The following is a 17990-nucleotide window of genomic DNA, read 5'->3' as shown; positions in this document are numbered from 1 at the left end:
TTCGTATGCAGAGTTTCCTAGAATGAGTGCATAAGCCTCAAATACCTTATGGTATGGCTATTTGGAGCTCTGAATGAAATACGAAAAAAAATTTTAATGAGGATTTCTGCCACATTACCACAGCTACAAAATTATTAAGTCTATGGGTTTTCTTGTGTTTCAATATCTTTCATGGATTAATATATTAAAAGAAATACAACTGAATCGAAAACTCATTTTTTTGAGACTAAAAATGACAATTTTCAGTATGAACTGTGGAAATTTAAATTTGTAAAGGTTGGCGCTCATGTTTTTGAAGAGAATATACGGAATTTTATCAGTGTTGCATGTTGGAACTCAGCTGCAGTTTGAGAGAAATAATTATCGAATCTGTAGTATACAGGGTGAGTCTTTGACACGTACAAAAATTAAAAAGTATCTGTGAAATTCGAAAAATTGGGTACTTTGGTTGAATACAACCCTGTTTAAATGATCCACACATGTGTAGTGTCACAGATTTAGCTAGTTATTCTGAGGGTATTTTGTTTTTCCAAAGGTGGCACAGCTCATTATGAAAACTTAAAATGTCTATATCTTTTTCAGGGACGAATAGGAAAAAATGGTGTAGGAAAAAAATGTTCCTTTTGAACCCACTAATATACTGTTGAAATATTTGTACGAGTCAAAGACTCATCCTGAAGTTACTGTCATGAAAAACAGAACATTCATAACAACAGTCTCAATGAATATAAGTAGGAATAGATTCTGCAAGATATTATTGAGCTTTTAAGGAATTGTTCCAACACAAGAATGCCTTCCTGCTTAAGGTGTATACAAGTAATGCCTAGCAGCGTGCTCGTCGGTCTGTTATGCCGAAAACAAAACAGCATGCCACTTTAATCTGTTTATTTTCGAAGTAAGTGTGTAATTCTTATTGAACTGGCAGGTTCACGGACATTGAGCTGCCTTAAAGCAATGCAATTTCGCTCTAACCAGTACAAACACTATTATGATAGCTGCGTCATGCCATAGTCACCCAGTCGAATGCATTGAGAAGTTCGGCAAATGAAACTACGCTCATATACAGGCTATCCAATTGGCTCCCCTTACCATGTGTCACACTGTATATTATTCAATTGGATCATGCATACTTCCAAACCTCGAACGTTCTTAAAAGGTGAAGCTGTTCAAGTACCAACTCACCACTTTTTCGATCTACCAAAAAGTCAGCTTTAATTTATCTGAATTTCACACAGGCGTGGTGGGTATTTTTTTGTCAGGAGGTGGAACGTTTTCATGATAAATCGTTACAATAGAATGAAAAAAATACGACTTCCAAAGTTGCCATTATTATTCCTATTCAAATACTGAACGAGTCAATATTATTATCACGAGATAAGGTGTTTTCCTCGTCTTTGTCATCTTTGTCGTGGTTTTACCATAAGGCAGATCACATGAGGATCTATTTATCGATGATTGTTGACATCTAGAGAGTTAGTTATGGTTGCTTTTTTGAAAAGATCATCGAGTTCTTGGAATTAATCAAAAATTTGAATCAAGTGAAGTTGAAACTCGTTTCACCATTTTTCTGCTCGACCTTGAACAACGCTGGGTGTTCTGTTGCGAGTGCAGTTTAATTTGAGGCAATTGTTGATAGAGGGGTCAGTGTTTGGGTCAGCAGGGGCCGTCATCAAGGTCGCCTCTGACCAACTTACGATCGGGAGATGACAACACGGATGAATTGCTGGTGACCTGGTGAGAATCTGCGTGATTTAGTCTACACAATGACTCTGAGGAAACTCAGAAGAAGCAATGGAAAAACGATAATAGATTTTTGTTTTATGATTTTTTATGACTATCAAAACTATACCTTCAGACATCTTCACATATTTATCGAATAGAAACAAAATATAATAAAATCATGATGTAAACATCACATACCTTGGAAAACGATCACGAAATGTCATCTAATGTCATCAAATCACTGTCGCCAGATTGGAATTCTACATGCGGATTCCTAATCATATGTTAACACCTTACAATATCTGACACGAATGAAATGTAAACTCAACTAGCACGACACCGTAAGAACTTACTGTTTACATCCGAACAACAAGAGCAATTGAATTTTTTTATAACTTGTTGATCAGGTTTAAATGAATAAAATTTATAGAACTTCTACTCGAAATTAGATAAATCTTCTGCTCAGATTTTTCGATATGAAACAATTTCATGAAGTGAAATGAATTTGGTAAATGTGCTGCCTGACAAAGATTCTTCAATGCAGTAGACAGGGGTGATACAGTACACAGGGTGATTCATAACTATTTAGACATTGGATAAGGAATAATAATTCATATCGAAAGATAAATTCGTCGTTTATTTCCCAATGCCGGCACACTCGTCCGAAAAACAGACATAGATCATGTAGTTTTGACCGTTAATCATTTCACTGACCACTTCACAGAACTGGAGTCGGCGATCGGCATAATCCCCATTCAGTTGCTGAACAATCGTATCTTATAAGGATGGAATTGATGTTGTTTAAGGGTTTTAATGATTATTGTGCCTGAAACACCAGATACATCGGACAATTTCCTAGTACTTAAGGTCGGATCTATTACTACATGACCTAAGACAGCTATGTCCCTCGCTTCGTTTCTTTCATGCGCCCTCTTTTAGTTTCTGACTGAACCAGTAGCGTCAAATAAGGCAAGCACGTAAGGAGCGGATACATTTTTTTCAAGATGTCGCTCGTTAAATAAAGCCGCTGTTGTTATTTCTAAAAAATTATTTCATCATTTTCACCCTTTCTTCTACGGATACACCATTTTAATTTCACTACGAATTCACAATCGCTTTGACACACTTGTAACGTTCTTAAAAATTCAAGATAGTTTCCACGTTTGTTGAAGAGATGGCAGCTCTTAACGAAAGTCTCATTTGAATTTCACCAGGATATGAATTGTAGCCAATGCCAAGACTTTTCGAGAAATTTTTTCATGTGGACATTCATAGAAGAGATAATTGCACCTCGGGAAGTTATTAACATGAATAAATATTTGTTCTTCGATGAAAAATTTTTTTTTATTTTTTCTCCGTTTGACGAATAAAAAAATTCCTGACTTTCCGAGATGACGAACTGATTGAGTTGGATTATAATGAAAACCCCATTTAAATTCGTGGTTTCTGACGTAAGATATTCATTTTTTCTTTTTCAACTGACCACCAAAACGGTGTAGACCGCTCCTAATTCATTTCAATTCTTCTTTTCTTCGTAATCCTTCTTCGATTCCTCTCTAGGAGGTTTTCGATACATTATTCTCACTTCAAATTTTAGAGCAGCTGAAATATATCACCAATTCATAACCCCGATATCTGCCCCCTCGTTCAAGCAGCAAATTTCTTGCAGTGCCTCTCCACCACGGCCAGTATGCACCTACGTAGTATCGATTATCGCAAATGCATTTACGGAGGTATTCCACGCGTGAAGGAAAACATGCGTACACGGTTTCCAGGAACAATAAAGATATCAATTATGTAAATTATTACTCACAAATTGCGGTAAATTTGCGAATACAAGGGTCGAGTACACGCAACCAAAAGCCAGGGACGTTGCTCGTAATATGATTTCTCGCCGGCTTCTGTTGGGTCGTCTCCTCCATAGCAACAATGGGACGAGGGAAAGCTCTGGGATGTGCTTGGCCGATACGAGAGCTTACGAATAGCCACACAAACGTTCCTTGGAATAAGCCAACTTTGGGCTACTTTTTAATCGTTTACTTCTAATTCATGGGAAGGACTAGATGGGAAATTTCATCTAGCCTAACTGCACCTCTCAAGGAAGGGGTAGTTTTGTGCCGAAAAAATCTTGGTAGTTTGCGAAAGGTGGGTCAACTATTTTAGGGTGGGACAAAATTTACAATAATGAATAGTTGACAAAAAATTTAGGGGGTGATTCCTTGTCAAAAAATAGGCTGGGTCTTTTATATAAACTTTTCTTTTTTGAGCCCTCCCTGCTTAGTTACAGCCTCCCAAAGATGGAGAAAGAAAAGTAGTTTTTAATTTCTTTGTTGAAAACCAAAAGACTGATGAAATCGATCAGACATTTTATGCTAGCGAGAAGACACTCAAAACTATTTTGGGTGTCGTTCCTCTACGATTTTCCAACCCTGAACCTTGTTTTGAAAGAAACTTTTTTCCACATTCCTATTTTACAAGAAAAAAACTAATATTGGAAAGCTTTGATTCGAGAGTTGAGACCTTCCTACGTTGAATACTCGAACTAGGAGAAAGTCTTTACGGTTTCAATCCATTTACAGCCAGTGTCATAATCAATTTCATAGTACACCATCAATTTCGAAGCACTTTTCTTCTTTCCTACCAAAAAGAGAAACTGAGAAAACCTTTCAAATCAAAGAAACTGTGAAATTCCTTATGAAACTTTGATACTGACCAAAACTTAGAAAGAAACGAGGACAGAGCAATAAGGAATGTGGAAAAAGACAGAGAATGAATGAAAAAAAACGAGTCTTTGAATAAGAAAAGTAAAAAGAAGAAACTAACAGAGGCTATAAGATCAAAGATACTATATAACTATATATGTAACTGTTGCCAAACGAGAATAATTGGCTTAATTTTAATATCAAGTTCTTTTTCATTGTTTCAATGTTTGTACCTGAACGAGAGTTATTTGGAAAAGGTCCTGTAGGCCTTTGTCGTTTCGAAACTATCGCATTTTATTTTGGAAACGAAGCATAACCAGACAAAGACCTGAAGAACTTTTCCAACTGAACTATAACATTATCCGGAATTTCTTCGCAATGTTTCTGAGGCACCCTATATATTTTAAAATGTCTCGCACAAGAAAAGGGCAACAAATGAAAACATGTACTCCTCATTTCATTCTGGTGTCCAAAACAAAGTTCTCTCTTATACGAGATTGTGCATTTGCTCATCCATATACAGGACTCAGGACTATTATTTCAATTTCCAATGGTATATTTGAAACAATCTTGTCTTTTTGTAATCTGATATAAGTTTGTTTCATGTCGAATTGCAGAGGCATTTTCTGTAGGTACTTACACAACTTTTATGTGGCAGCACTTCTTGAAAACATCATACTGCTGCTCATACAAGTTATTAGATCTATGTGGTATCAATTCTTCAACTGTTTTGGGTCCCCCTTATCAATATTATACCTCCCTTCATATTACCCAGTTCATGAAGAGCAAAGATTATTGTTTTGAATGAAAGAAAATGACCAATCATTCCCAAATCCTATTTTATAAGATTTCAAGATGGCGGAGTCATCATTCCCTCAAGTCCAATGCGATCATATGAAATTCCAAGTAAGTGCAGATCGATTTTTCGGGTAATTTCAAGTGAAACGGATGCTTTCGATGGGTTATCTTTGTCGAAAACTTGGCAGATCAATCGACGTCTAAAGAACTCCTTGTTTTTCCTTCGATTCCCGTCAGTATACCGTTCCATCCCTGCCTCAAATCCCAGATCTGGAGAAACCAAAGCGAGGAGACAATATGCATGTACGTACATTAGCACGAAATGCATTATGCATGGCCTGCATGTTTCCTCATTTCCTGATTATTCGATAGTGTTATAGTGCCTGAAAAACCTTGACATAATATCTTGTTGATGATCGCAAGGGCTTCCGAAGTGACTCACAACATCGGAGATTCCTGAAATTGAAAGTATGCCGTTTTGCGTTTGCCAAGTACGCTTAGTCGAGGAGGGTTTGTTCGGTCACGGAAGACATTTGTACCCTCGCGTATATTGAATTTCAATTAGTTGCTGTAATACGAGTTTCGATGGACACATGAACTGTCCATTTATGGAATGGTGGAACAGAACTTGAGCATTGAAAAAATTTTTAAATCTTTTTTATCATCTCTTGGAAAACTCTCTGAAAAATTTTCCTTTTTTTCAATCATTTATGTATATCAAATTAACTATACTGTTTGTGGGGATCATAGGTCAGAAAATACAGGGTGATTCACTGCTATGGCCAATTAGACGTTTATGTAAAAATAATCATATTGAGGTGCTGAACATTTGTACATTAGGGATAGTATCATAACACTGTTTGGACCTCTTTATGACATGATCATCATGATGGCCAAATCGAATAAATCAGAACTAAAAATTTTCTAACTACAACCTATAAAGGGTTAGTCTTTGACTCGTACAAATATTTTAACAGTAGATTCTTGAGGTCCAAAAGAACACTTTTTGTATACCATTTTTCCGATTCGGCCCTGTTAAAAAGATATAGGCATTTTAAGTTTTCATAATGAGCTATGCCACCCCTGGAGAGACAAAATTCCCCTCAGAACAACAAATTACTCAAAAACGAAAACCTTTGCATAGTGTTGGATACTGTTGAAATTGCTATAAAATCAGTTATTGAACGATTCAGAGATATATACTCCATTCACTTTTATTTTAGCAGTCGGTTGGCCATGGAAATTTGACACATTTCACTCTGTATAGTACGAAAATGTGGGGTTATGACGCTTGTCAAAACATTTTTGAGTTTTAAATCAACGCTAGGTTGCCCGTTCTACGTAAAAGTTTCTGTTATTACGTATTTTATCACAATGTCGAATCTCTTCGGAATATATGTGACGAACATAATTGAAGTTTATACAAACTGATTGAAGGCATACCAAATCCACTTATTTGCATGGAAAATACAAGAGATCAGTATAATATCATAATATGCACTAGCTTGAGGAGAGTTAATGTTTGTTATCTTCTTTGGCTGAAGTTTGAATACGTTACATCGTTTGTAGATTTCAAAAATATTAACCCGAAGATGAAATGCATATGTTGCAGTGGTTGGGAATGGGTATCTCCCAAAGGAATTGAAAAATAATTACAAGAATGTTAAATTTTTCAACAAATATCATCTTGCATCAATATAAGTAAAAGGAATTAAAGGAAGTTTCAATCAAGATGAACTTCATCTTTGAACAAAAATTTCACATGAATAAACAATTAGCAGGACAACTGGCGCGTATTTGTGGCTGTTCATCTTAATGCATTGATATAATAATAATAATTTGGTATTTATTGGTACCTTAAGACATTAACAATGTATAGGACAAGTCAAATGAAAAATAGAAAAATCAATTTTCGGGAACTTATTCTACGATGACATTCATCGAAAATCCTGTAGTAACTTTTCGCATTAATTCACTCAAACATAAAATTCGCAAATGCCACCATTTTTTTGGGTCTCCCAATAGAAGGAAATTCTTTGTCATCCTCTTCATTCACAATCTTTCTGATTGTGGAAATATTCATCTGAAATATAAGTCGTTTAGATTCAGATGAAACATTAGATATATAAATTCTCTATTCTCTTACATTGAATATGTTCGCTACCGTCTGAGGTATTGTGGATTTTAGAATATCAGGGTATAACTATTTGAATGAGCGAACCTCAATTCTAAATAGCACTTTCTGAAACCCTGTCCTTTTTTCAATCACTTTCGGCATTTTCGTAATAAAAATTGATAATAGTTGTGGCAACGGCGTTATGACATTAACGACATTTCATGAGTGCCAACCTTACTCCGTTCTAGTTACAAAAATTTGAGAAAATTATTTCATGGCCAACCCACTGCTAAAATAAATGTGAATGCAGTATATATACTGGGTTTGTCATTTTAAACGAGAGAATAGGAAACTGTTACAGGTTTAACCTGAAGACGCAGAAGTGTGAAAATGCAGAATTGAGAATCTCCTTCTAAACTCCTCTTAAGGCCATGGTGGCCACGAAAATTTCGAATATTTTTCATATAGAAAATGTTTGGCACCATTTTCGGAGTAGAGTGAAAATTTGGTCCAAGCACTGTTCGTCAGCAGAGCGTTGTATGATATAATCCACTCTTATGGACCTATTATTAACATTCTCGTTTCAATCTACCAGTCTATAAATTTCCATCGAACACCTTTCATCTTCGCATGGATCAAAACCTGGTTGTCAGTACAGGCCTGCAGCTACAATCAGTGATGGACGAACAGAACGACAAGACGTTTCAATGATGTATGGCTCGGATGGAGCTCACCATCCGAACAGCTCGCCGATTAACATAATCCTGAGCATAAATTCAGCTGCAGTAACATCTCTTCTTCAATGGTTGCTTTTTGCAAGGCACGCCCAGTATGTTGCCATAATCAATTATTTCTTGTCTGCCAGTCAAGAATTCCTTTTAAGAAATGTAGGTTAGTCTTCATCTTTGCCGCGCGTCTTTTTTAGATTTCATGATAAACTTATTAATATTTATGACATATTGAATGGATATGCGGTAATTTTTTATGAGGCGGCATACGATTGAAAATTCGTTGGAGCTATGGCAGATGAAGATAGGGGTCAGGTCGTTGCGTGGCTCAATCCTTATCAAAGACAAATTGCAGGTTCTCTGATTCAGTTGGGAAGACATTGCAAAACTTGTTTCGGTTTCTTCTTGCAGACATTCAATTGATTATGCAATTTTTTGTTAATAATATATATTCTTTCGATAAAGAGCATTACAATTTTTAACACCAAACAATAATTATAGCATAGGTATGAGATATAGTTCCAGCAGAGGTTAGCTTAACGGGGTACCAGAAAATTTTGCGTATAATGCAAGAGTTCAGTGAAAACCCCCAGTGAAAAAACCGTTTTTCCCTGTGAGTGTAGTAGTAGTACTACTAAATCTGTAGATAGATTATTCTCTATACATCAAAAATGAGAATGACGGTATGCGAGGGCAATATCATAAGCGTTTATAAATTTCTCAGAAGATCTAGTGGGGATATCATACATATATAAATTGAAAAGAAGAGGTGCTAAAACTGATCCTTGTGGAAGACCATTTTTCAAAATTTTTAAATTACTACTATTATCATCAACAAAAACACGAAACCTTCTATCTCACAGCATGTTTTCTAGTAAGCGAACCATCTTTCCACACTTCAGATGTGTATAAAATTAATAATGAAATATACCAAGAGAACACTAAGTTTTGATGAATTATTTGAAACAATTTCGAGGACTATATTTGTTCAAGCCAGGAGAAGGAACAACAAAGTGTTACAAACACTTTGTGTTTAGGTGTAGTATTAAGCACTATAATGGCCATTTTTCAATTGATATATTGATGTAATATTGTATGTACTTGTATTAGAGCAGTAATGAAGTTGGAAGAAGTAATGATTCATGTTATACTCTGTTCTAAAAAAAAGATTTTATAGCTAAAATTGCCCCATAGACTGTAACAGCAGTTCGATATGAAAAAATCGAGCATCTCAAGGAGTATGTCCCGAAGTGTTTCTGACATTATTAGTTTCTTCTATTTCACATGAGTTTGATTATCCAGAATTTGATCGATTATAACCACACAGCCCTGAAAGACCTGTAAACAATAAAAAATTTTGAAACAAATTTATCAATACTGTGTGTGTTTTGCTTTTTATGTCACCATAATAATGAATTATCCTTCTTTCGTCAGAATATAAACGAAAAACTCAAAAGACACCTCTTTTTTTTCAGATCCACGACTGCGGCACTCCAGGAAAGACCACGACATCCTCTATTTCCCGCTGCTGGACAGCACAACGAAATACAACGTGGCCAATTCGTCCCTCTTCATCTACATAGAGGGTCACGACCGTCACCCCTTGCCAGAGATTCACGTCGAGATATTCAAAGTGCTGAAACTGCCGAATCATCCGGAAACTTCGAAGCTCCAGAGGGTTGTATCGACGACGATAGAGCAGCCCTACGGCAAGGGAAGCTGGATCCCCTTCGATTTGACCGAGACGGTGTCCGAGTGGTTCAAGAACACGAGGGAGAATCATGGCTTCGTGGTCAAGGCGGAGCTGGATGGCAAACAGATAGCTATAACGGATCCAAGTGGGCCTGACAAGGGGAAGGTAAGTAGATGAACATGATGAAATAAACTGCTCGTCAAAAGTTGAGGATGTTCGTTGAAGAGTTACTTTGCTTCAAAGATGAAGACTTGGTTATGGATTTATTCAATTTTTCCAAAATTGCTGAGGATATGATCTTCTCTCGTTACTTGGGTTATTATGTGAACTGGGGTCGTTGTGGCTCGATTAGCCTTTTGGGAACTGCAACTATGTGGATCTTTTGTTCTCTACCCAAGGGGGTTGTCAATGGTGTTGATAAAACCTACAACATGCTTAGAGGCCTTGGCCGTTACCTCGTGAGTATCCAGGACCGGTTTCCCAATATGAATGGTTCTTAGGCCAGTCAGTTCTGGATACTTGCATACCATGTGTTCAGTTGTTTCTGCTTCTGATCCACAGAGCCTACTAATCTCATCTGCTGACTTCCTCATACCAGTCAGCCCTGTCAGCAGTACCACCATCAACCGAAGCTCAGCTCGTGACAGCTTTAGCAGTTTTCTGGTGTAGGTCGGTGAACTCATGACGAATTTTTTTGACTGAGTAAGTGTTTTCCAGAGGCTTATTCTGTTGTTCAACTCCCATTGTTGGACAGCTGTTATAAGGCTTTATTCGGTATTCAGACTACAGGCAGTACAAGCAGATCAAAATCTTAAGCTAATGGGTCACATGACCTCAGAGATGACTCAATGTCAGGTTCAAAAGTTAAAAAAATAAAAACAATAGACCAGTACATCACATCTTTGACAAACAACAGAGAGAGAACAAGTCAGTACACCACTTATAGAACGAAGTTCACGAACACTATCGCACGAACAAACTCTCTCGAACAGCATCCATAGCCGCACCAGTAGCCCGAACACACAACCGGTACCCGCACTCGCGAGACCAGCTGAAGCTTTACCACTGAGATCTTGCAGTGGGACGAACTACACGAACCCTACGAGAACTGCGCCACACCACGCGGTTGAACTGCTTGTGTATGATGCAGCCACCCCTCAGAGCGGTATGGATTATATCTCCAATATCCGCATCCGTAGCGCCAACCTTCTTGATGATGTTTAGGTTTTCAGGGCACCATCCTCCCCTAGCACCCACAATGAGCGGAAGTACTTCGATAGTTTTATCGGGGTATTGTTCTTCAACCTTCTCTAGGAAGGTGGGAGTGGAGTATATGGCTTTTTTAACTGCGTAAGCCATGCTCAAAGGCTCTGGGCACTCCCAGCTAACTGAAACGTCAGATATTATGACGTGCTGATCTTTAGTTAGAAGAAGGTCGGGTTTTAAAAGTTTTCCTTCCCTGTCCCTAATCCTAGGCTCCCTCGTCACCTGCCAGCCGTTCCTTATCGCTATGTTTTCGAGGCGATAAGCAACGTAGTTGTGCCTGGTTATCCTCTCCCAGTGCATAAGACTACATCTTTGCAGGACATGCGAGAGTGACTCACGCTGCATACATCCCGCACGGCAAACGGCTTCTGGTCCTTGGTTGTACTTTAGTATTTTCCAAGCCCACAGAAAGGCTCAGGTCCAGCAGGTGTTGACCTTGATGCTTTTTCTGCAAATTCATCGGCTTTTTCATTTCCTTCAATACCATAATGCTATGGTAGCCATAGTAGAGTCACTTTATTGCCTCTGGCCAGTTGCTTTATGGCACTACGGCACGCCCATGTCTGCAGAGGTCCCTGGCAGTGTGAAGCGTTACTTAGGTTAGGTTAGGATATGATCTCTCCTTACTTAGGTTAGGTTAGGTTAGGATATGGAAAGTGAACCCTCTATTTTACAGACCGAGGCACTGGCTGTTGAGGTATGCGCTCAGGAGTGTCTTAAAATGAACCTCAAAGGGGCGAATATCTACCACGGACAACCAGGCCACGTTGAGGTCCCTGGAATCATACTGCCAGGGATCTCTGCTGATATGGGAGTGCCGTAATACCATGAAACAACTGTTCAGAGGCAATGAAGTGACTCTACTGTGGGTACCAGGGCATTGTGCTGATGAACTTGCAGCTCTCTCTCTGTGGGCTTGAAAAAGTCCAACAGGGGGAGTTGAACAACAGAATTACCCTCTGGAGTAAAACTTCTAGACTTACTCAGTCAAAGAAATTCATGATGATTTCACCGAACTACACCAGAAAACTGCTGTCACGAACTGAGCTTCGGTTGATGTGCACTGTCGGTACAAATATCATTTGTACCGTATGGGAGAGTCAGCAGATGAGATTTTTAGGCTCTGTGAATCAGAAGCAGAAACAACTGAACACATGGTATGCAAGTGTCCAGAGCTGGCGGGCCTAAGAACCACTCATAGGGGGAAACCGGTCCTGGATACTCACGAGGTAACGGCTAAGGCCCCTAAGGATGTTGTCAGTTTTATCAACACCATTGACGACCTTCTTGGTTTCCTACGAATGAGTAAGGTAGAGAACAAAAGATCTACATGGTTGCAGCTCTAGGAAGACTAACCGAGCCACAACGTCCTCGTTTCAAATAATAAATATAGGTCTGATAGGAGAATGTTGGTGTGGCGAGAACGGACTCAAAGTTATAATTTCATGACGTCAACATCTCTTTACGGTGGTTGCTCAGTGTGCGTTTGAGGAGATATTTGTTCAAATGGCTCACAGTTCTTATTACCAGACCGAAATTTTATTGAACATGTCTGATCTGCAGTGTCACAGCAATTACACCGCTTAACTGACCTATGGCAGACATTACAACAGCTCGCCAATGCTTTAACAGACCTTTAGCAAACCAATCTTCAAACATTCAATGATAACCTCATGAACACAATTCCGAATAGAGTAAGAGCACAACGAATAGCTAGTTGAAGCAGTGAAACTTTTAACCTGCATGAAACCTTCATTTGAAAATATTTCTAACAGAAGGAACCTTTTTAAGCACATTATCAATTTTTGAGCAGTGTATAAACCATTCTCTCGCCACATGTTCACATTTAAATTTTGTTGGAATTTTAACTCATACATCAGATTCGTCATATGGTGCATGGAAATGATGCAACGGAAATTTTTTATCGATCAGATTTTCCTAGTATAATGTTCGTTGCATATCGAGGAATATATCCGACTCATTGGATTTAATTGAGTGTACGTTACTCCACCCTGATTTTCGGAGATCGTATCGGATTTGTTTTGGTTTCACTGGAAAAACCTCCTACGTCAAATAGTTACTGTCTTCGATCACGAGTCGAAAGATTAAGTTTGTAGATTGCCAGATTATCAGAACAAACAATCGAAGACGATCGAATTCAGATTTCCTCCCTCACACAACTAATCTAGGAAATGTGTGAACTCCAAGCGATAACCGAAATATTGCATCTGTATCTCCTTATCAGTATCCTATCTCGTGGTACTCAAAATATTTGTTGAGAACTCCCGATAAAGACGTAAGGAAGAGGCGTCTTCTATTTTGGGATCAACATATCACCTCCTGCTTATATATTACATCACGCTAGATGAACAGCTGATTGATAAACTGGGTTAACAATCAGACCCGCCTAAACTGTTGGAATTCAGCGTGATTGGCGATGAATTCAACTCAAATTGGATGCTCCTGACGAACATCTGGAAGTCTAGAAAAATGATCACGCTATTGCCTCAGAAATAAATATACTAATTATGGAATAAGTAACTTCAAAAACCCATTATCTTAGTTTCATTGCGGCTCTAGTTTCAAACTGAACAGATTAGGACAATTTTCGTTGTCCTTATTTGAGGATTACAATAATAATGTAATGAATGAAGTGGTCTATTGAAGTTTGCAGAGAAACATTCTGTGGGTATACAGGGGGACAGGTTCTTTGAATTTTTGGTATTTTTATGGTACGTAATAGTCGTATTGAGAGAACTGGAACATCATTCATCAGGCTGTATCTTGTCGTATCGTGTCGATTCGGAAAAAATGGTAAAGAAAATAAATATTTCTTTTGACCTCAAGAATCTACTGTTGAAATATTTGTACGAGTCAAAAGTTTCACCCTGTATACTGTATTTGTCGATACAAATTGAATAAAACATGTAGACGAAACCGTCCTGGCTAGATTAGCTATAAGAACCTTCTGATACTTCATTAAAAACACTCAGAAAGATTGACGACGTGTTGAACAAGTTGAAATACATAAAAGTAAGAATCATTTACTGGTGAACCATTAAGATAACAGGGTAAAGTGCATCTCAACTTAATGACACTACGATATGTGGTCAATCGATAATTTATATTTAAATTATGGTTTTGCATGATTGTATAATTTATCATTGAGCATTAAACTGAATAAATAATCAATGTTGATAGTAAAAAAATAATGAGATGTACCTACTCTGAACTAAGTTTTGAATTTTGATCGATAGGAGCAAGGGTTTTGACTGGTCTTGAATTTTCTGCAGAAAAACCATAAAATGTTACTTTTAGTTCTATCTCACTAAGAGTTTTATCGAATGAATTGAATTTCGGAATATAGTAGTTTTTCATTTATTTGATGAATCTTTTTCGAACACAACATATCACCTACGTCTTCCAGTTTTCTAATTATGACCATTACGTACCATAAAAATACCAAAAATTCAAAGAACCCAAATCTTGAAACTAAGTTGGACGCTATCTAATGAATATTTAAACGTTTTGTAAAATAAAAGTATGCTCTATATTTTCTCGTTTTCGAATAATTTCATGTTCAAAAATTAAAAATATCTTTGAAATTCGAAAAATTTGATACTTTGGCTGAATTCAACTCTGTTTAAAAGATCCACGGATGTGTAGTGTCATAGATTCAGCTTGTTATTGTGAAGGGAATAGTTTTTTCCAGGTGTGGCATAGCCCATCATAACAACTTAAAATGGCTATATCTTTTTATCAGGGCCAAATCGGTAAAAATGGTTAAGGAAAAACGTGTTTTTTTTTACCTCAAGAATCTACTGTTTGTTTTTTATTCTCCTCAAAAGTGAAGAAGTATAACCTAGGATTTCTGTCTGTGATTTTAAAGAGAGGATGTTATGTGGAATGGTCCAGCTTAGAGTTTATAGACGAAAAATTATAAGTAAATGTCTTTTATCTGTCGGAAATACAGGGTACACTCATTATTTAAATCGAATTACGAAATTCGGTAGATAAGAGTGATGAGGATAAGGAAATGAAACGATATACACGTGTATTCTTCGACAAAAATTATCATTCAACTCAGTTTTCTATTTATATTGACATAATCAGAATGAAGGCTCATTGGATTGTCGTCGATATTTTGAAACTAAGATAAATATGTAGGTTAGTTGCGATTGGATGATTCGCAAGAACTTTTATCTTTAGGAAAGTACAGGTTTGAAAAAAAGCGCCATATTCAGTGTGGTAAAATGTTTTAAGATACAGACAGAATTATCTATACTATTCGTCTTGAATTCAGATTGCATAGACATCAACCAGTAGTAAAAATTTATAACTATTCTTTCACTGAAAGAGAATTTCTTACCAAATAATTCTCTATATTTATATAAAGAAATTGTCTTCCATGAAGACAACGGAAACTTCTTAGTATTCCATTAAAATGAGTTATCTCTAGAAAAACGTCAAAGAAAAGGTTAACCATATAGTATACCGGGTGTCCCAGAGCTTTTAGGCCAGCAGATATCTCAGTTACCTGCGGAAAAAAAAAATTGAAAAAAATACTTGTCGTAGGAGACCATACGCTCTTTCATGCAGCATAGCAAAATCCACCCCCTGACAAACAACCCCTGAGAAACAACCCCTAACTTTTGTTTTTCAAATGGCACCCCCATGTTTGTTTGGCTTCAACTGACAGCTCTTTTTAATTCTCAATCAATGATATATCATAATATGTAGTTGTAAAGATAGTCACTCGATAAAATTGAATTCGTTAGTGGGTACTGTTAATTGGACTGATCGAATTAGTCCACATTGTAGAGACAAGAAAAAGTGGATGTTGAAAAAAAAGAGTCAATAAAATGTTAGAACTTGACTTGAAGCATGTGTGGCAAGTGCTGGCCAACATTTTGAACATTTTCTTTAGTATAATGTTGCAGTAACAATACAGCTGAGCGTATAAATTCGTATTTCATTTGTATTTTTATTTTCCATAATTCTGCATGCCATTCTAGCTACCATGATACATCATTGAATGAGAAATGAAAAAAACTGTAAGTTGAAGCACAACAAACATGGGGTGCCATTTGAAAAACAAAAGTTAGGGGTGGTTTCTCGGGGGTTGTTTGTCAGGGGGTGGATTTTGCTATGCTGCATGAAAGAGCGTATGGTCTCCTACGACAAGTATTTTTTTCAATTTTTTTTTTCCGCAGGTAACTGAGATATTTGCTGGCCTAAAAGCTCTGGGACACCCGGTATAGTAGATTCTTGCTTGAGGTCAAAAGAAATACTTTTTCCTTTGCCATTATTTCCGATTCGACCCTGTTAAAAAGATATAGCCATTTTAAGCTTTCATAATGAGCTGTGCCACCCCTGGAAGAACAAAATCACCTTCAGAATAACTAACTAGTACCCAATTTTTAAAATTTCACAGATACTTTTTAATTTTTTAACATTAAACCACTCGAAAACGGCGCACTATACTAGCAAATATGAAGAATACTTTTATTTTACAAAACGTTGAAATTCATTAGATAGCGCCCAACTCAGTTTCAAGAGATGGGTTCATTGAATTTTTGGTATTTTTATGGTAAGTATCTAATGGTCATAATGACAAAACTGTAAGACGTGTGTAATATCTTGTGTTCGAAAAAGATTCATCAAATAAATGAAAAACAATATTCCGAAATTCATTTCATTCAATTAAACCGTTTGTGAGAGAAGTAGAAATAACTTTTTTTACGGTTTTTCAACAGCCTGTATCTTTTAAACCGAGCCGATTCGGAAAAAATGGTAAGAGAAAAAAGTCCTTCTTTAGACTTCTAGAACCTTTTGTTATATTTGTACTTGTCAAAGACTCACCCTGTATAAGTACCTGATAGGTTCATAGACGAACTTGAAACTGAAAGGAACATACATTTCTTCGATATATTCAACGTTTGATGAGCAGTTTATACTTTATTTTTAATAGAACACCTCCCCAGTGAAAAAAAAAGGCATTTTTCTTCTGAACCAAAATGAACCTAACCTAACCTAACCTAACCTATTATTGGAAATTTTCATATATCTAGTTGAACAAGCCTTCGAAAACTTCTGTCAAATTACATGTTGCGTTTTTGTTCCAGATTCCCTATCTCGAAGTCACCCCCCAACAGCCCAAAAGTAGAACCAGGAGGAGCTCGGGTCTGAACTGCGATGAGACATCTAACCAGAACCTCTGTTGCCGGTATCCCCTCACCGTCAAGTTCGAGGAGATAGGATTCGACTTCATCCTGGCCCCAAAGAGCTACGAGGCTTTCTACTGTCACGGGGAATGTCCCTACCTGACCCTCCAGAAAAACGCCCACACCCACATAGCCACCATGGCGTCCCCAAACAGCGTTCAGCCTTGTTGCACGCCTCGGAAGATGAGAAACATCACCATGATCTATTTCGATCTTCACCTCAACGTTGTCGTCTCAAACCTGCCAGGTATGGTAGTGGATAGGTGCGGATGCTCGTAGAGCAACCAGAGATTGTACTATGTGTGCTAGAGAACAATTTTGATGAGAATTATCGAACAGATTTGTTGGTATCGGAATTATTTTTCTATATGGAGAACTTCTGGTAATTTCCTGGAAAAAATTGTTGCCCTTCCTTGGGATCTAGAAGTAGAAGTTCTTCTCCTAATTCTTGAACTTCAATGATTCCATGACCAATCAATTTTACGTCTTATAATTTTCGCCAATTAAAAATATTGATGGAAATGGGTACCGTAGATTCGTCATATTTTTAAAATTGTGACCTATTTTCATATGAAAAAGAAGTTCAAATATGCTTAATAACCAGACTATTGATCAGGTTATATACCATGCTTATGAATTCGGATATAAATTTTGAAAAAATAAAATATACTTGTCCCAAGTCACCCACCGACTTGGAAGGCTTGGGACACAAGTTAAAATCCATTGATTTCTCAACTCTCA

General features: G+C 37.2%; 1 protein-coding gene across 1 annotated transcript in view; it reads left to right on the top strand.

Moving 5' to 3' along the window:
- Positions 1-17642, top strand: part of LOC123320129 (growth/differentiation factor 8-like) — a 36077-nt gene extending 18435 nt beyond the window's left edge. Inside the window, exons 2-3 of the mRNA XM_044907320.1 lie at positions 9542-9924; positions 17151-17642. Of these exons, the coding sequence (XP_044763255.1) occupies positions 9542-9924; positions 17151-17528 (761 nt within the window). The 3' untranslated portion in view covers positions 17529-17642. The remainder of the gene's footprint in view (positions 1-9541; positions 9925-17150) is intronic.
- The last annotated feature ends 348 nt before the right edge of the window (positions 17643-17990 follow it).

Source organism: Coccinella septempunctata, chromosome 9 (assembly GCF_907165205.1).
Source record: "Coccinella septempunctata chromosome 9, icCocSept1.1, whole genome shotgun sequence".
NCBI classification, from domain to species: Eukaryota; Metazoa; Arthropoda; class Insecta; order Coleoptera; family Coccinellidae; genus Coccinella; species Coccinella septempunctata.
Note: the sequence above shows the minus strand (reverse complement) of the source record. Positions and strands in the feature narration are given on the sequence as shown.